The sequence below is a fragment of the Python bivittatus genome, unplaced genomic scaffold, assembly GCF_059951505.1.
Source record: "Python bivittatus isolate LINGU-HERP-01145 unplaced genomic scaffold, Pbiv_v1 ctg000980_np1212, whole genome shotgun sequence".
Taxonomy (NCBI): domain Eukaryota; kingdom Metazoa; phylum Chordata; class Lepidosauria; order Squamata; family Pythonidae; genus Python; species Python bivittatus.
The window spans coordinates 34854727-34875638 of NW_028277125.1; the positions used below are offsets into that span (position 1 = coordinate 34854727).

General features: G+C 38.1%; 1 protein-coding gene across 2 annotated transcripts in view; it reads right to left on the bottom strand.

The window, feature by feature from the left end:
- The window catches only part of ST6GAL1 (ST6 beta-galactoside alpha-2,6-sialyltransferase 1), a 69533-nt gene that overhangs the window by 2629 nt on the left and 45992 nt on the right, over positions 1-20912 (bottom strand). For both annotated transcript variants that reach the window (XM_088131745.1, XM_088131746.1), the window contains exons 2-5: positions 11843-12496; positions 11086-11183; positions 5307-5408; positions 377-551 (exon numbers count right to left, since the gene is read on the bottom strand). In XM_088131745.1, the coding sequence (XP_087987871.1) occupies positions 377-551; positions 5307-5408; positions 11086-11183; positions 11843-12449 (982 nt within the window). In that variant the 5' untranslated portion in view covers positions 12450-12496. The remainder of the gene's footprint in view (positions 1-376; positions 552-5306; positions 5409-11085; positions 11184-11842; positions 12497-20912) is intronic.

Consider the following 20912-nt stretch of genomic DNA (forward strand, 5'->3'; position numbering starts at 1 on the left):
TCTTTCTTTGGACACATTATATGAAGAACTATATATTCTGGAGAAGTCTCTAATGCTGGGAAAGGTGTAAGGAGAAAGAAGAGGATGACCAGCAGCAAGGTGGTTGGACTCAGTTAAAATGGCGATGAGTGCACTGTTGGAAGACTTGAAAGACCATGTTAGGGTCACATTGTCATGGAGAAAAATCTATCTATGTGGTCACTAAGAGTCAACAACTTGATGGCACATAATCATAATTTCTGATGGCCTTGTTTTTAATTCCCAACTTGATGGGCACCAGAGTCTGCTCCCATGTTTTATATACTAGCAGTCACCCATGATCAGCTTTGTACTGTATTTCTGTAATACAGGTTGAAAGGAGAAACCAAAGACTTACCAAGCATGCCAGAAGAAGGTGGATTTGGCTGAATATCCTCTGGTGAATTCTCCTGGAGGATATCCCAGAGTTGCCACTGCATGAATGGATTCAGGATATAAAAAGGCTGCTTGGGATGTCTTTTCCGATAATGCTTGTAGCTTTCAAAGAAATAATAGTCGGGTTTCCGAAACCACTGAAACCAGAAATAAAAATGAGTTGCAAAGCTCCTCTTTGGAGATATGATCCTTTTTTAAAAATAATTTTTATTGAAAGTTTTAATAACAATAGTAAAAGAAAATACAAACTAAACTCAAAAAGAAGGGAAAGTAAAAAAAAAAAAGAATAAAGGGCATACAGAAAAAAAGGAGAAAAGAAAAAGAAAATAGAAATATAAAGAAGTAGCTTCCAATCTTCATCACAAGTACAAACAAGCTTAATAGTACTTATATATCACATTACATGCAAGTATCTCTTCTTCCCATAGCCCTTATGCAAATACATAAATAATCAACTTTTCAGTTCTGGTGTCAACAAAAAGTCCATAAAGGGATCCCAGATTTATACAAACATATTCTATTTTAACCTTGATCAAGCAAACCAACTTTGTACTCCTTCCTTTTGCTTTTAACAATCTTAATCTTTAGTTCATTCAGATGCTGTTATAGGATTTGATCTCCCTTCCATTTTTCTTTTTCCCATCTCGAAGGTTTTTTCAAGGTTTTAACCAACTTTTGTATGTCCAGTAAAAAGTCCTTATCCAGGTCAATTTCTTGGCTTGGCATTTGTACTTCCACTTTAGTTGTTTTCTTTATTTAGTACATAATTTTTCTTATTTTCCAGTACTTCTGCAAATTCTTTATGTTCTGATATTTCTGCATTAGACAAAATTTGTTTCATCTCTTTATTCTGTAAATCTTCCAAGATGTTCTCTTTTGCATCAGTAATTTCTTCTTTAATATCTTTAGGACATAATCTGTTCATAGAAGTATCCATCACTGCTGAGATTGAAGCTCTTTTTTGATCCCATTCTTCAAAATCTCCTGAAGTATTTCAAATGTCAGTGTTTTCTGTCAAGGCTGACCAAAGAAAAAAGACAGGCTTACTCCCCCCCCCCCCCCGCTTTCCCTTTCTGCCTGGAATCTTTAGTCCCTCTAGTAAGGGAGGGGAGAGGTACTTTCAGACTTACAAGATTCTGTCAATGCAACCCTACAATAAAGATATAGCTAGTATTCATTCTTGTATGAAGAGCTACTATCTCCAAATGCATTCAAGGATAGCATTTGAAATCAAAATCTGACTCTTTGGCGTCTAGGCAGTCCAAACTAAGACTTCAAAATAACATTCAAAATACAATGTGTAACCAAGAAGGCAAACTGCTGTGGCAGCAGCAATAAGCCTTCTAGCTTCAGCTGGGTGTCTAGAAGCAACTCCGCACTTGTGTAGTGTCTGGCTCCCTCATTTCCCTCTTAAGAAAGACTTTCTAGCATGAGGAACTAGCTCTCTTCTCTGCCTGGGCCTTTTGTTTCATCAAGGCCAGGCAGCATAGAAGGGTAGGGGAATGAGTTGATATAGGCCAGATCAGCAGGTGCCTTGTCTCTAGGTTTTTCTCTATTGACCTCTCCCTCTCCCTCAACCTTCTTCTCCAGATTTCACACCTACTCCTTCATCAGAGTAGTCTTAATATTAAGCAGGTTCTAAGTCCGCAAACACCCATTCCTTGATATGGCTTACTCACTAGGAGGCTGGAGTTTTCCCTTCATCACAACTACTCTTTTCAAAATATTTCTGTTTAGCAAAATTCATCTTCTTGTAACTTTCATTGATTTCTGTTAGGTCCAGCTGATTACAGATCACTTTAATCTTTTGTTCTAAATCCAGGAGTGAGTTCTACTTGTATTTTCACTCTATTTGCTTTCATTCATTCGTTTATCAACGTGTCTATTGTTTTTATATTGCTTTCTTTCTGTTGGATGATAAAGAAATAAATAATCTTCTCATAAATGCTTTACTAGAAGCCCATATGTCGATTCCCCTCCCCCCCAAAAAATGGTTTGGAAGAAGTTCTTTAGTTCATGTTGACACTTAAGTTTAATATTGTGTGCAGTAGTAATACATTGTTAAGTCTCCACCTTTTTAGTCCAGCAGCTCCTCCATGTAAATGTACAATTATTGGATTATGATCTGCATAAGTAAGAGCTAGGACTTCCAGATCTATTAGTTTAGTTAATAAGACCCAACACATGTTTATTCTTGAGTAGATCTTTATGAACAGAATAAGTATGTTCTTTCTCTCATTTGTGTCTCCATGCATCTGAAGGGGAAAGTAGTAACATATAATTTGAAACATTTTGGGGAGTTCCCCAGAATATTTTTAGAGTTATCAAGGTTTAAGGAAAACACCCAAAAAACTCTTCCTGCAATTTCAAGAAATGGTTTGGGAAAAAAAAATAACACGTTTTATTATCATTTCAAACATAAATTAAAGTAATTGGTTTTTTCCCCCCATGTTCAGTCTGAAATTGTAATAAATTATATCTCCCTTCTTCATCTTGAAGTTGTTTTTCCAGACTCCATGATCAATTTCTAACATATATGACTACTCTATTTTTTTTAATTTGCCCAAGGCCACAAATGTTTGGTTGAATCATTTATTTTCTATCAGATTAACACTGTGTTTTTAATATAACCGACTGGAGACATGGAAATATGTACATTTCCTTTTTAAATTCAAAAATATTTTTTCTGTTGGAATGGACTATTCAGTCCATTAATATTAGTTAACAATATTCGCTCCATGATGATAGTTATCAGGTTAGCTTATGAAGAACGAGAAGTCACTTGGTCCATTTTTTAAATCTTCTGCCTGTTTTAAGTCTTTTTTAACTTATTCTGTAACTGCCAATGACCTGAGCATTCTACTGGAATCCTCTATTTATACTAAGACTTTACCACCATCCATAAAGATCTCTAGGTAAAATGGAATAGCACATATCTGATCTTTCTTGGAAAGCAGATGTCAAAAACCTCAAATCTCTTCTCTTTCTAAGCACGTTCAGAGGAATGTCTGGTAAAATCTCAAATATTGTGAGTTTTAAAGGAATATCACACTTTTCTGTTATAGTACTGCATACTTCATCTTAAGACATGTGAATCTGATAGATATACCATGTAGCAACTTTCTTTTTTGTGCTGTCCGTGAAATTATTCTATACACTTCTTGAATTTATAATGATTCATTCTCATCTAGGTCAAGATATTCTTTGAGTATATTCTCCATTTCTATTTCTAAGTCTTCTCTTCTGAAATGTTCAGAAATTCCTCTCAACTTTATTTTTATGCAGTTCTGTTTCTATTATTTGTAACCTAGCTTCCAGCTTCTTCATCTCTGACCTTTGAATTCTTTGATTTGAGAATAATTATTGTACTGTTTGGATATCTTTGATATCTTTATTAGGTTGTTCTTTTAATCATTAATTTATCATATTTATCATTAATATCACTTTTAAAGGAATCCAATTTTGCTTCTAAATCTTGTTGGTTTTGTTGGATCAATTTATGTTATCTTTTGAAACTTTAATTTTTTTATCCAATTGTTGAAGCTTACTCAAGTCGCTTATGAGCAAATCTTTAATGTTTGAAACACTACTAAAGGAGCCAGCTTCTTGTTGGAGCCAGCTTCTTCCCATTCTTGACAAGTTTTCATCCTTGCTCTGTCTTTTTTTGCTCATTTCTAGCAAGTAAGTGATAGTTTTGCTCTTAAAATGCCTTTTCATTAAACAGATTCAAAGATGAATACTAAACTGTTACAGGTAAGTTATTAAATCTAATAACATTCATTCATAAATTCCTTAAATATTATATAAATATTTATATGCTGTAGTATAAGAAGAATAAAGAAAGCTCTTAAAAGTATTGCAAATTTTATAACAAAAACATATTGATATAAATTGTTTGAATAACAATCTCAAGAAATTGTTCTGTATATAGGAGCTCCCTCTTGTTACAGCAATGTTACACAATAAAATACAAAATACTATATGCCTGAATAAATGCAAAATGTAATAGAATTTTAATCTATTTTTACCAGTCCCAATGTCTTTGGATCTCCTGCCCAGGTGAATAGAATAAACAACCCTTGCCCAAAAAATGAAGATAAGTCTCAAGCAATAGTTCCTTGTACAAGAGCTCTCTCTTGTGGTTATAGATATGTTAAATTCAAAAAGCAAAAAAAGTTACAAAATAGAATCTGTTACAAAGCACAAAATAAAACATCCAAATGAAACTGAATACAGTGAAAAGAATTCAAATGAAGCAGATTCTGCTCCTTACTTCCAGTCATTGTGCTTTTGGGAGGAACAGAGATGCTGTAACTATGTTTATACCGTGTTTTGCTATTGTGTGTCTATGGCACCAGCAATACTCAGACTTATGGGAATAGCTTTATTTGAAAGCCTATAAACTTCTGTTACCAATTAAGTGGCTGTAATCAATCTCCCAAGCAGGAATATTTTGTGTGGTGCTGATAGTAGGGCTGTATTAAAAAAAAGCTCTAAAAGGGGTTCATTTAAACTGGAGACTGGGAAACATTTCACTGAAGCACAAATTAGTTTACTGACAGTGCTGAAAGCAAAATCAGGCCTAAAGAGGGGTGGGGTTACAGTCCCTCTTTAAAAATTCTCCTTTGGAGCAAAGTATTAGGTTCCTGTTAATAGTGCCTACTAGCAAAATGATAATATAGCACCATAGCTATATCATATATAGTGATTACTTTCTTGCTGTTATCTTTTCATTATTCGGCACAAAATTTAAGGCTCAGCTTCAGGACAAACATCTAGGTATGAATTGCTGAAAGGAGTAATATATGAAATATGGGTCTATCCATGCAACTACACATGGCTACCACCAATGTTTCTGGACATCCTGTATAATGTACACCAATGAAACTTACCTCATCAATATTTGCATGATATGGTGATGGATCCCACACAATAATGGTTCCAAAGTTATACTGTACATCTGTAATAAACTTCTTTTCTTCAACAGTAATAAGCTAGAAATGGAAAAAGAGATGGAGATCAATGCATTCTTCCCCAATTGAAAAGCCTGGGACACCTATCCCCAACCTGAATGTTCTCCCTGTATATGTAATCCAATTCCTAGAATTCTCTAGTTACAATTCTGAAAGTTGAAGTGCATGTATCTGAGGTTGTGGAAAGCTAACTTAAGGAGGCAGGTGTCATGGTTTTATTTGGACAATTCTCCAACCTGATGCTCTCTAGATGCATTACAGAACTTCTGTGTGTAGGACCTGGGATAGCATGGAAGATCTTGTATGTACAGTGCCACAAGTAAGAACCTCTGAAGAAAACAAACACACTTATTTTCATGACCAACCAGCCCTTAACTTATGTGACAATACAGTTTGTGGGGACAAATTACTGCTGCATGTGTTTTACATTTTATTTTCTTGCCTGAGTGGGGTTTCAATCATAGTAAATCACATACTATGAGTAAAAAGTGTGTAAGCAAATGCATGCAGCTTAATATGGAGAGGAAAATATGAATACCTCTTTGAGTCATTAAGCAACCACACGTATACATATAGACTTGGTCCAATTCTAATTTTGAATGTTTAAGCAAAGATCTGAAATGTATTTCCAACATCCCCATGGTCTTGAACCCTTGCACACATTTGCCCCATTTTATTTGCTGTAACAGTCATTGGAACACTTCAAATGCCTTCTCAGAGATGTTGTACACACACGTACCTCCAGTTATGATATTTTTATCATTTTGAGTTTGAGTTCAGCCATAGCACTGAACAATATTTGTAGGAGTATACAATATATTTGAAACATGTATTCTACTGCAGGCAGAGCTGGTTGACTATGGCTTACAAACATATAAATGGATGCCATATTCACAGCTAAAAGAACTGAAGTAGGAGATCCCCATGAGCCAATCTGATTATTTCAGAGAAATAGCAGATGTAGACCTAAAAATAACTTTTGCAGTTTGAATCTACTAACCCAAGTAAATGCAACATCATTGCCCAGATATGGAACACAGATAAGCAAAGCTCAGGATGAAGAAAGATACAAGACATCTACAGGTGACATCAGTTGAAGAATGTTGGCATTAATTTTTATTTAGACAATGCCAAGCATCCAACTCTGATAGGCAGCAAAAATCAGTCAGAGTTCCCTCTTTCAATTTTCCATAGTTTTCTACTGTGTAGTTCTGTAATAAAACTCCAGCAAAGGCTCTAATTCCCAAGTGCCTGTAACTGCTTACTAATTTAAACATTCACTAAGTTTTCCAAAGAATGCTGTCTCAAACAGAGAATGTCTATGTGAAGAATCACAGTTATTTCTGTTGTAATGATACATCATAACTTTATTTTTAGTTTATATAGGCTCTTGAGTTGCATTTTAAAAACTCTGAAGTTACTCATAAACCTATTAGTTCTCTACATGAATGTCAATCACCATAGCCTCTGGGACATTGACATTCAACTGAGGCAGCAGGCCACCGGTAAAAACAAGGACTGAGAGCATGTCTTGTTTACTTCCCTGGGCTCTGTGAACTGCAGGGATAAGGCAGTTTATAACGAACTTGCTTTAATGAAGTCCTTATCTGTTAACTCAGCTACCTCATTAATATCCTGTCACCACATATTTCTGGCTATTTTTAGCTAAGCACAAGGCATCAGAATTACAACTTCAGATCTCTGTCTCAGTGCCTTTTTGAGCTACATTTAACTGTTACAAATCCACATTTAGTAATTCCGCCTTGTGTTGATTGTAATGAACTGCTTGCTTTGTTATCTATTTAACTGCTTGGTTTCTCATTCCCTTGTTGATTCTCACTTAATTGTTTCCTTTATTTGTTCAGTATAAACTATCACATCAATTAACTAATAATACAGTATTCCTGTTGGCCAGCCAACTTTAGCACATTAACTAATTTTCACCATTAATTTAACTTCTACCGCTTCTAAATATATATAATTATCTCCATATGCTCAGGAAAACTTCAGAGCTGTATTTATAAGGAATGATTTTCAGTGGCTCCATTTCCATCATCATATTGCATTCATCATAGGCAGAGGGATTCATGCATTCCAGCTGTACTAGTCAATTATGTTGTTTGATGGAGTCAGCTGCAATGAGTATGGAATCTCTTGAGTAGTCTTCTCCAACCTGGTGCCCTCCAGACATATTAGACTACAATTCTCTGAAACTCGCTAGAAGTTTTAAGAATTGCAGTGCAGTATTTCTGGAGGGCTACCACACTGAAGAAGGCTACTATTCAAATATGCAAACTGGAATTGTGGTCACAAACTAAGTGTAAAAACATAAAAAAATAATAGGTTGTTATGAACTGCAGATATGCTGCAGAGAATATGAATTCTTCTTTTTGACTAAATTAGATTTTTAAGTTTAACTTTGCTGAAGACTGACTGAATCATTTAAAAAATGGACCCATTTAAAAACATCCAGCCTTGGAATGTGAAATAGAATCCAGGCTTAACTCATCATGATATTTGTATCTGTTCTCATTCTTTCCTTTTATCACTCTACAACAATTTTAAACTATCATAAAATCAGGAATGCACTTGTTTATGTAATTAAAATAGCCTTCCCCAATTTGCACTTCCCAGAATGGTGGAGTACAATTTCTGTCATCACCAGCCAGACTGAGCAGTTTTACAGATTGCACTCAATGTAGTGTACAAGTACTTCTGATGTCCATAACTTATCTTTACAAACTGACTCCTTTAAATCTTTTTCCAGAGTAACTTCATTCTTCTTTTTCAGCAGGTAACTCAGAAACCCACACACAGCCCTGCAACTATTCTCTTTCAACTCCAGATAGAGATGCTGCATCACTGACTGATAATACAATTAGGGCTTAATTCTAAGTAAACACATGCAGGATCATACTGTACTGTTCTGAAGCCCATTTTAAGGACTGTTCCCACTTACATCTTTCAGGCAGAATATTAGTATTGTTATTTTATTTTTTTTTAACCACAGAGAAGGGGGAGAATAATTTTCATGGGGATTGTACAATCCCAGTGAAGCTCTTTCCCATCATTGGCATCAGCTTATCAGCATTAAAGATATTTTTTCTCCACAGGCTAATAATAGTATGTACTTTGTATGTCACAACTGTAATTGTGGAGGCTTAACACACACATACACATACACACCCACACACACACACATGTACAGAAGTTCCAGTAAAAATTCCTGTGTTACTTCCTAACACATCCTCAAAATCATACACAAAGCACTTTCTGGTAATAAATGTACTTTGAGTCAAAGATGCATTTTGAATCAAAGCTGTATCTCTTGGTTGCTTTATGGTTTGGATTCCTGCAATATAAATAAGAAGCTGCACTGATGTTATTTATTACAGAATATGTTAAGTGTCTAAAAGTTTCCAGCTAACAGGATTGCACAGCTAAGTCTGATTAGCTTAAAATAGTGTTTTGCCTTTAATTACACCTGCATTTCTTTTGATAATTCTTTCACTCAAATTGCTTTCAATTTTTTTAAGGAAACAGAAAATTTCAGTTAATTCTCATGAGGCTTGGCAGTCTTTGCAGTAATGACAGGTGTGTGTGCAGCTCCTCCCTTTTATCACAGAATCCTATTTCTAGGGCTCTGCAGCTTTTCTGGATCCCTGTGCTTCAATTAAGCCCCGAGGGAAAACATGAGAAGGGAACTCTCTCATGGGGCATTTTTAATCAGGAAGCATGAGCACATTTATATAAAGATTCGTAACAGAGAATAAATTACTGCACTCTCTTCCTTTAATAAAATAAAATAGAATGTTAGAATAACTTGCAAAACATCACCAGAAGGAATTCTGAAAATATTCAAAAGCACCCTGATAATGATATAAAGAAGTAAAGAAAACTTTCTGGAAACGGGGAGACATATTTTGGTATTCTATTAGTTTAGCACAAACTGCACATCTATTTTTGGACTATGGTCCTTGATTTCAGGAGCAGCACTATAAAAAAGCTGGCAGGCCTAAGACAGAAATAGATATGATCTGGACAAAAGCTAAATTTGACTTAATAACATTCAATTAACATTTAATAAAAGTAATACAGGTAGTCCTTGGGTTACGACCCAAATTGGGACTGGCATTTCAGTTGCTATGCGAAACATCATGTGACCGTGACATTTAGCAACAGCAGTCCTGGCAGTCCCAGTTGCGGTCATTAAGCAAGGACCACATGGTAATTAGGTGAGGACCTCATGCTTATCCTGCTCTGTGTGAACTGTCTCCCTTTCCCCCCATCTGTCTATCTCCCCCCATCTTTGCTCTTTTGGCTGCCCTGTGCAGCATGGCTGAGAAGAGGCTGTTGTATTTTGCTGCCACTGCCCCCAGCAGCCTAGAAATCCTTTTAGCAGAAGCAGCAGAAAGTGTCCAACCCACGGGGCTGTCCTTGGAGTAACTGGCAGGCACAGCTTGGGAAAAAGCCATTTCTTGGCTGCTTCCTCCCCCACTCACACAGCCAGCCAGGGTGGGAAGGGCCCAACATTGCACTGGATGCAGAAACGGTACCAGCTCCAGGACCCAACCACCTCCCTCACCTGACCTTTCTTTATCCTCTTTGTGGTTCTGCAGGCAAGAACAGGGGCAGTCTACCCTTGCAGATCTGGGAGCAGGAAGAGGCATGGCTCCCCACCTTGCAAGCACTGCAGGCCATGGTAGAGAAGAAGAGGCAGCAAGGTGGGGAGCACACTAACGAAAAAAGCAATGCGCGCACACACCTGCCACCTGGAACTGGTGTCACTGGGACAGCCACTGCCACCTCCAGGGCTGTTGCTGGTGCCCATGCCAAGGTGGTCCCAGAGGAACTGGGTGCAGAGCAGGTTTTGCAAGCCAAATGCCAGCATGGCCAGCAGCAGCACCGGCTCCATCGTGCACAGGCAATGGTAGGCACAGCCCTGGAGGGGGGAATCTGTGAGGTTTTCCTTCTCCACCATTGCCACCCTAGAGGGCGGCTCAGATGGGACACCCACATATCTCTCCTCCATCTCTGCCCTTTTGGCTGCCCTGCACAGGATGGCTGAGATGAAGACACCACTGTATTCTTCTGCCCTTTGCCACTGCCTCCCTGGCTGTCAGGTGCTTGGCTGTGATGGTCATAAATGTGTAAATGCGGCCCAATTGCCAAGCACTCAAATTTTGATAATGTGACCACGGGGACACTGCAATGGTTGTAAGTGTGAGGATCAGTCATAAGTCCATTTTTTTCAGTGATGTCATAACTTTGAACAATCATTGAACAAATGGACATCCCGAGGACTACCTGTATAAACACAATTATTCTGCATATATTTAACAATTTTCTTATTCTGTGCTATTAAAAATGACAGTTGGGTGAGAACATTTGGAGGATCTTTGGTAGGTTTTATGTATCCTCTAGACCATGAGCTGTGTATCTCTCAAGGAGAGGAGTAAAGCAAAACCAAACACCTTCAGGTGGTGCTTTAACAAGTGCTTTAAAACAAGGAAAATACACATTTAATGTATAGCAATTTAGGGTGATTAGTTAGGTTCAGTTGCTCTGTTTCTATGCAAAGAGAAAAATTCTAATTTTTGCCACTATATTTGCAGATCCAAAGAGGTTGAGCAACAGAAAGAGCCCTTCTGAAAACCTCCCAAATTCTCCCTCTTCTCTCGTTCCATACCAGACCTACCTGAGAATTAACAAGACGTAATGTAGTTTTCTCACCAACATCCACCTGAAACCCCTTTGTAGGGGCCCCATTAAACCGCAGGACTGCGTCATGGCTGTCTGAAAGAAACAGAAAACATGAACTGATTGCATCTCAGAGCAAAATCCACCAAAGTCCTCAAAGGTTTGGTAGTTTAGCCATGACACCCTCCTAAACAGAAAACCCTCCTGTACAGAAAAAGCTAGGAACAAAAAAGTTTCAATTTCATCTCAAAGTTTTTGTCCTGTATTTGAAAAAATTATACCACAGCCTTATAGCTACTGTATGTTGATCTGCTCCTACATTAATATTTAGCCTTTGAAAAAATAATTTCTGCAGGGAAAGATAACTGAAAACTCAAGAGCATTATGTCTATACAAAAAAACCACTCCTTTAACTAAGCTGTAGAATCTGACACAGATGGTTTTATCCAATACCTGCAGCTACCTCTCTTGAAAGGGACAACATGATTCTGATTAATTGCAATTACTGGAGTGAATGAGGAACCACCAACTGAACCTCAATCTGCATAAGATAGATAGCAGGGAAAACTGGTTGTGGTTTCCAGCTGGATTTTCAAGCCTTGCCCAAGCTGGTGCCCTCCAGATATTTGGATTCCACAAATTAGTTCAGGATAAACTAGCATTTCCTGCCCCATAACATGGAAAACTCAACAGCAAAATGTTTTAATCATATTTAGATGCTTTTGTTGTAACAGAAAAAAAATGCAAATGCAAACCTATTTCTGCCCCCAAATGTGACTGCTTCATAGATCCTGCAGAGGATACAACTGCACATCGACCTAGCTTGCCCAGTTCCATGCTGATATTTTTCTTAGGCAAGTATGTCTCCCATTCAGTTGTATTAAAGGGGCCATCAGATGCAGTTATCATCCTAAAGTCTAGTTTTTTCCGAAGCTGGCACAACACTTGTTCTGGGCTGAGTTTAGCAGTATACTTCGGTCCAGTGTATTTCACATGATATTTGTTCATTTTTAAGTAATTCTTTCTTGCCATTTGGAGCCTAGGGTGAAGACCTTGGGAGGAACTATCTTTGTTCCAGACTTTGATTTCATTGGGTTTAGGTTCAGTATTATTAACTTTAGCCTGGGATTCTTTGCTGGACAAAGTGACTTTGCTTGTGCCATTGACAGTTTTATTCTGGTCCATTCTTGGTTTCATCGAAATCCATTTCCACAGCTTCACTTGCAGATTATCAGTTTGGCTTTCTGTTGTTACGGAGATGTAAATTCCTTTCCGTGTTTCCTTCCACAGACAAACAGTCACAACCAAAACAAAGGCCAGAATGCCGAACATCCATTTTCTAAACAAGTTGACATGAACCATAATGTACAATGCATTCGGTTGGGAAGTGCAATTTCAGATGGTTGGACCTGAAAAAAAGGAAACAATGTAAATATATTAATGGGGGTGGGGGGTGGGATAGCAATCTATAGATTAGTGCTTTTTACACATTGTCTCAGATACTTCTCCAAAAGCTGATTGCATAGGATTGCCACTGTCTTTAAATAGCACCTATAACTCAGACCTTGGGGGGGGGGGGCTGGATTAGATCAATTTTCTATTAATACAAGTTCTTTTTTATTGTCCTGTGTACTATTTCATGAAATAAAACATATGTCTCCCTCTCTTCTTTCTTTTCCTGAGAGATAAATGAGATAAAAGTATGAGTGGTAAGAGCAAATACATTTAAGAGGAGCTGATTTGTTAGCACTGGGTAGAGAAATGACTCTGCTGGGATGCATTTACCAGATGTAGAACCACTGGGCTGGCCAGAGATGTGGGTGTAAAATCAGGGGATTTCTTTTCATTAACTTTTTCATTTCTACTAATGACACATACACACAAACATACAGACTCACAAACATAGAAAGGAAAGGACATCATTGCAGTTCCTTTCTGGTACTTGCAAAAAGCCCCCTTTTTCAACTGATGTTGAGGCACAGAATCATAGCATGTAAAGGTTAGATGGGACCTTGGATATCATCTAGTCCAACCCCTAACCACTGCAGAAACCCACTACTACAGCAACCATATCAGATGGCCGTCCAGCCTTTGTTTATATAGCTCTGGTGAAGAACACGTCTACCACCTTCCAAGGCAGTTGAACAGCTCATACTATTAGAAATTTTCTCTTGATGTTCAACCAATTCTATTTCCTTGTAAATTCTATTGTTTCTTGTCCAGCCTTCAGGCTCAACTATGAATAATCCTACCTTATCTTCTACTTGATAGCTTTTCAGATGCTTCAATATAGCTATTACGATTTTTCGCAATATCTCCTTTCCCAGGCTAAGCATATTTAAATCTCTGACCGTTTCTCATAACTCTTCTCATAACTCATAACTCTTTATTTAAAGCATATTTAAATTTCTGACCATTTCTCATAACTCTTCTCATAACTCATAACTCTTTATTTTTGGCCTCTTATCATCTTAATTGCTGTCCCTTTGACACATTCCAGTGACAATACCCTTCCTAAACTGTGGTGCATAGAACAATATTCTAGGCACAGTGTGGCCAGTGCAGAATAGAGACGAATGAGGATTCCTCCTGATCTTGACCCTATGCTTCTGCTGATGCAGCCTACGAGTGCTTTTTTTCCCAGCTGCATCACACTATTGGCTCATGTCCATCTTATGATCCACCAAGTCACTCAGATCCCTTTTACATCTACTGCTGTCCACTATGTCCCTGCTTCCTATTCTCATGACTTTGATTCTTATAACTCAGAATAGGGGTCTGTGTTTGTCCAGCTAAAATTCATCTTGCTGGCTTCTGCCATATTTATTAACATCCTCCTCAGTCTTGATACTGTCCTCTATAGTGATTACTAACCTCTCTACATTTTTGTCATTTGTAATATTTTCCAAATGCTCATCTAAGTCAGTTATAAATATTCTATGTTGAACAGGGCAGGGTCTAGAACAAAGCCTTGTAGTGTTCCACTCAACACTTCCAGCTTAACACCAAATCACTAACATACAGTTGTTGGGTACAAGTGTTCAACCAGTTCTGTAGCCATCTCATGGCAATATAATCCATCCTGCATTTTGCCATCTTCTTGACTAGAATCTCACAATAAACCTTGCTGAAATCAATATACACTATGTGCACCATATTTTCATGATCAATTAAACTGTTCACTATATCAGAAAAGAAGACCAGGTTGGTTTGGTATTCTTGATAAACCCATGCTGGTTCCTGCAAAGAGATGCAATATTTTCTAAATCCTTATAAACATATTGCTTAATCATCTTCTTGAGTTGTACCTGTACTGATGATTAAACTGACCTTTCATTTTCCCCTTTTGAAGACAGGAATTACCCTTATCTGATTCTCTGGCACTAAGTCCTCCTTGATTTCTCAAAGAACAAAGTAAGCTCCTTTAGGACTTTCAGATATTTTTGATCTGGTCCTGAATACTTAGTTGGTAATGGTAATGGCTTATTAATTGCTTCCCCATTTCCAAGGTCAGGTCTACCTATTCTCCCTTATCCTAGGTTTCCATTCCCTTCTGTTGCCAACTGTCCATCAGTCATGTTGCCAATTGTCTGCCAACTGTCTGCCAAAAATCCATTTGAATTCAGTTCTGCTTTGGAGAGACCAAAGCAAAACAGGAGTTGAAAAACTCTGCCTTCTCTCCAACACTTATTACTATCCTATCATCATCACCCAACAGCAGGCCTACTGCTTCCTTTTAATACTGATACAGTCAGAAAACCCTTTTTGTTGCTTTTTGCTTTCCTTGCAAATATACTCATTTTTGTATTTTAGCCTTTTTAATGTTTTTTTTTCTGCAAATATTATTTGCTGGTACTTCTCTTTGGTGATTGCACTTATTTTACTTTTCCTATACATGCTCCTTTGAACTGTTAACTCAATAAAAAATTCCCTATGGTTAATAAAAAAAACCACAATGGTTTCCTAAACTCTCTCCTGTTTTTTCCTCATTAAAATGATGTGAAATTTTACTTCAGCATTTTATTTTTGAGAAGTTTCCAACCTTCCTATCTTCTCTCTGGCCTGATGGTTTCTATCTGTGAGATCCTGCCTTCTCTAAGTTTGTTGAAATCTAGTATGCATGTATGACTATGTTCTCATTTATTTTTGGGAAGTATCTTGAACCCCAAATTGATGTGGTCACTTCCTCTGAAGTTCCCACTTCTTTACCTCTTCAGCCAGCTCTTCCCTGCTAGTAAGGATCAGTTTTAAGACAATATTTTCACCAATCTTCTAGAAAATGAAACCATTTGCAAGAATACTGAGGACGTCTTGGGGCCTTGCAGTCATGACTGAGTTGGATTTCTAACAAATGTTTGGGTAGTTGAGGTTCCCTATTTTCCTCATCCCTGAAAGTTCTGTTGTTTGGTCTGGGACAGCAGTGTCCGGATCTTCTGTCTGGATAATGCAAAATCCCACAATAATATCTCTGCTTCCCTTTTCTTGTATTTTTACCCAAATCTCCAACTGGAGCTTCCTGCTCAAATTCTTGGAGCTCAAAAAATGTGTGCCGTTTCTTCACACACATTTTGTCTGGCCTACTACTTTTGTCCTTGCATTCCACTCAAGGGTTTCATACCACCAGATTTCAGTAATACCTACTAAATCATATTTGCCCTCCTGCATCAAGATTTCTAGTTTTTCCTGTTTCCAAACTCTGTGCATTTATATAGAGAGACTGGAATCTTTGGGTCACAAAACCTGACTTACCCCTTTCTGTATTTACATGCTCATCATTGGGTGCCTCTACATCCTGCATACCCCTTATAGTCATATCCCCAGTGCTCAATATCGTGCTATTTTCTGGGCACTGTTCCCCCTTCCCCACAGGCTTTAGGTTAAAGTCCCTTGGATCACATTTGCAAGGCACCTTCTGAACACATTATTTCCAATTCTCATGATGTGCAGCCCATCTCTTGCCAGGAATCTCTCATATCCGAACTATGTTCCATTTTCAAAGATCTCAAACTGTTTAGTTGGCACCATCCCTGTAGCCAGTTGTTCACTCCTTCTCTTGCCTTTCTAGGCCATGTACTTGAGCAGGAAGGAGTGAAGAAAAGATTACCTATGTACTAACTCCTTCACCCTCTTGTCCAGCACTTCATGGTCCCTTGCAGCATCTTCAAGGTCATATGTGTTATTTGTTCTCACAATCAAAAGGGATATTTATCAGAGGGCTTAAAGAATCTTGGGAATTTTTTCATCACATTCTGAATGTGTACCCTGGGAAAGCAGAACAGTCTCTTGAGAGACTGCCAAGCCCTTTTAGTAGTGCGTCTTCAATCATCAACATCTGTTGCTTCTTCCTTTTCAGAACAGAGGAGGGAATCCTTTCCTTTACAGAACCTGTAGAATCTTCTTCTTCATTTCCTGAAGCTTGTGGCAGCTGCTCTTCATCCAGGGATCAGAAACAGTGGGCTCTTGGAATCTTTTCTGAGACTCCAGCATATAAGAATTCTTTTTGCAAAACTTTAGGTTTTGTCTCACGCTGTTCCATCTCTGCTCCCTCTGCTTGGCTTATGTCAGACTTCACCCACAGGCAGAACTGGAACCACATAAGCACACTCACAAATATCCAAGAACTATTGATCAAAGAATTCTAGTGATCTGTTTTATATGTACACATACATACAATTCAAACTTTTCCCTGGCCCCCAATTTTGTGCAGGAGGACTGGTTTCCATTTGTCCTTTGTTTTTGCAATAATCAGGTTTGCTATTATGTTGTTTTTCACTGTGAGAACTAAAATTCACATCTTTTATCTTCTTGGAGGCTTCTTAGTGCTATTGTCTGCAAGCACTTTCAGTGTCTGATTCAAGAATTCCTCATATTTCCTGACAGTCTAAAGGGTGGATAGGTTTGTCTCTAATTCCCCCATCTTCACTTCCAAAGGGCAATCAGCTTGCAATTCCTGCATCTTGTCATCTACAGGAAGAAAAACACACATGGCACATCCCCTGGAGGTAATAAGAGTAATTTCTTCCTTCTCCATGTTTCTCTGGTGAACAACAAATAAAAATAGACATGCTTCCCTCAACTTCTTTTGCTCTCTCTGTAATCTCTCTCAGTGAGCTTGCTCTCTGGTGAGCTGGCTTCCTTATAAGTCCTTTATATGTCCTCCAATAAGATACTGAAGTGGTAGGACATTGAAGTGATACTCAGGATGGTAAATAGCTTTTGCCTTTTATGATCCATCAACCATCAACAGTAAAGGATCCAGCAGTCAAGAATATACTGCAGACCAGCATTGGTAGGGTAGCAATGAAGCCCTTGGAAAGGATATTCACATGCCGTGATGTGTCTACACCTACAAAGATTATAATTATTCAGCTCCCTTGAGAAGTCCATAAGGCTGGGAAAAGTTGAGGGAAAGAGAAGAAGAAAGTGACTAGCAGCAAGGTGGATGGACTTATGACAGTAAGGAATGAGAGATCTAAAAGGCCAGGTGGAAGACCGATAATCCTAGAGAGAATATGTAGTTGCTAAGAGATGTCATTGAGTTGATAGCCCTTAATCTATCCATCAGTCAATGGCAATACTCCAGTCGCATACAGTAATCCATCAGCAGTATTTGCAAAACAGCAGCAGTATTCAGAAAACAATCAGCAGCTATCACTCAATTCCCTTTCTTTTACTCCTCTCTCTTCTGCCTCTTCCCTCTCCTCAGGAGAACTCCCCAGCCAAACTTCTACTTGCTTGTGCAGGAAGGCAAGTCTTCAATAGCTGTTACAGGGTAACAGGGAGCCTTTAGATCAAGGGCAGCTGGGCTTTTAGTGACCCTGAGTTCTATGCAGCTGTTACTACTCTAACAACTGTTTGAGCTCATACATACAGAATAGCACCCAATGTAAAAGCAAGTAAGACATTTTGCAATCACAAATAAAGAGCTATGTAGTCATGTGCTCTGGCTTTTCATTTAAGGAATAAATGTAGCCTTATGCTTCCCTCTGGGACAGGTGACATCAGAGGAAAGCAAACTGATAATGCCTGGATGAGTCACTTCCTATGCTTATCTTGGTATCTGAGTGCCAATTTGAACTGAAACCCATTTATGGGAAACGGAGACTTCCTACTAACCCAGAGAATGTGAAGGTAGTTTCAGTGAAATCAGGAGGAAATCTCTACTAACCTGTGATTAGGATGCATAGGTAGTCCTCAATTTACGACCATTCATTCAGCAACCATTTGAAGTTACAATGGCACTGAATGAATGGTGGTTATGACCGGTCCTCCGAGTTCCGGCTGTGCCAGCACTCTTGCGGTCCTGTGATCATGATCTGGGCACTTGGCAACTCGTCTGCACTTATGACTGGTTGCCAAGCGCCCCACGATCACATGATTGCCATCTGCAATCTTCCATGCCAGTTTTCTCAGGAAGTCAAAGGGGAAGCCTGCAGGGAAGTTTGTAAATCGCTGGGGTAAGCCTTCCCCATTCACGTACCTTCCCCCAGCCTCTCTGCGCTCATGCTGCACCAGCCACTTGGTCACCCCCACACACCCTCCCTGGCTTGCACCGCACCCCTATGCACCCTCCCTGACCCATGCAGCACCTCTCATATCCTTGTGCACCCTCCCCAACCCACATGGCGCTTCTTGTGCACCCTCCCCGATCTCTGTGGTGCCTCTCACACAACCCTATGCACCCTCCCGACCCTCCCTCACACACCCTCTGCTCTTTTTGCACTCTTCAAAATATAAAAGATTTACTAAATGGCATTACATGTACCATCAATGAATTACTGTGTTTCTAGCGCGTAAAAGTAAAAATCTGTGAGTCCCAGAGACTAATCAGGCTTTCTATATTTTTATGACCACTTGGTGAATATTAGCTTGAAACCACCATAAAACCATAACCTTAAGAAATCTGTTCAGTTCTTAATGAAAGACAACACTGAAAGAAACAGTGTTGTCCTGTATAGGATAGGTATATAGAAAAAGTGCTGTGAAGGTACGACACATGTAAAATAATTGCCAACTGGGATTAATTAATATCATAATTATACTTCACTTATAACTAAAAATATGGGGGAAATAATTTTGATTAACGGAAGATAGTAAGAAAAGTTATATTGTCTCTAATAGAGAAGATTAACTAAACATAAAGCCAGCTAAAATTGATATTTAGGAACATAATCTCATGACTTAATTAATTAATTAATTTATCAAACTTATCCCCGCCCATCTCCCCCCAGTGGGGGACCCTGGGTGGCCCACAGCACACCAAAACAATAAGTAAATATACAGTTAAAATTTATAAAAACACATTTACTTAACTTAATATTGTAATATTTCCTCACAAGTACCACTGAGTTCATTAAAAAGTAACTTTTAATTCAATATCTGCAAAACTAACTAAAAGATTACAAGTGGCAGGAGGCTCCTTCCTTCTGCTGCAACTGTTCCCAACTAAAAGATTATCTGATGTTTTCACGGCTTGGCTTACCTCCCCATATTATAGCAATATGTCCACATTGCGTTGCTTACATGAACTTTCAGCTGAGGTTCAAAAGAAAGTCACTTTTCCCAAAAGCATGTTTTATACAAACGTTATAAATATAATAGCATTCTACCTATCTATATTATATAGAATCTAATTCTATAGAAGCATGAAATTAAAGCCATCGGTAGGGATGGTTTAATTTGGATTTCTGTACTGAGCAGACATTAAACTACATTATGTAAATGGTCCTTCCAACTCTATGGTTCTACCACTGTGTTCTGATTTTTTCTTTCATAAAATGGCAGCTTACAAGGTTAAAATAAGATTAAAAAAACTTTTGAAGGAGTGTAATTTTCATTCTGGTCAGCCCTTCATATACTTAGTTCAGATAGCTTTAATTTATTCAGTTTATTCTGCTCAACCAAGATACATTCACTCCACTGGATCTTTTCCTCATGAACTAAATTAATGTGTCAACACAGAAAGAAAGGAAGTAGAAGAGCTAATTTTGTTCTGGATGTGAATGCACTGTCTCAAATGCGGAAGCACGAGGAGTGGGGGCTGGGAAAGCCAGATGAATCTGAGTCTGCTTATGCACTGATTAAATACACATCTGTATCTGTATAATATCTATTTTTCTCTCCTACTAAACAAATGTTGCCATGCAAAAGTTATGATAAAGAAGGAGCTGTGGGAGAAAATCAAAACTGGCTGGTTTAGTAATTTACCCAACTTTAAAACAGAAACTTTCATTATATAACCTTTGATCACCCCAAAATAGTCTGCTGTCAGTACAACTGTGTGTAATTAACAATTGCAATCCTGTACACATTACGTTCTGTAATGAAGAAAAAAACCCTTCACTGTAAGCAGTTTTCATAAAGGTCATGCAAGTTACTTTTGAACTGTAATATTTATTCATTTATAAAATATGACTTACTTTTCTGAAGTAATATGCAATTAAAATGATGTACAAGTTTTGTTGAAGAAACTTAAGAAACCCGGAGGACAGCAATTTGGGGAAGTCGGTAATAAACAATACATTTTAAAGAGACAGCAACAATAATTTAAAACAATAGTAAAAGTGGAAATAAGGTAGAACAAATTTGAGGAGAATATTCCCTCAATATTCTCCTTCCTAACATGTAAAATGGTACAGTCCTAGCAACTTGGTATCACAAAATTTACCTTCACTTGTAACCAGTATTTATCTTAGACGGAACCACTTTAAAGTAAAATTGATGTCACTATTGTATATAACCAATGCTACTTTCACTGTACAGTATATCAGTAACATTCTATTGTTTGGCAACAGTTGGTGGTTATGTGCAGGTTTTTAAACACCA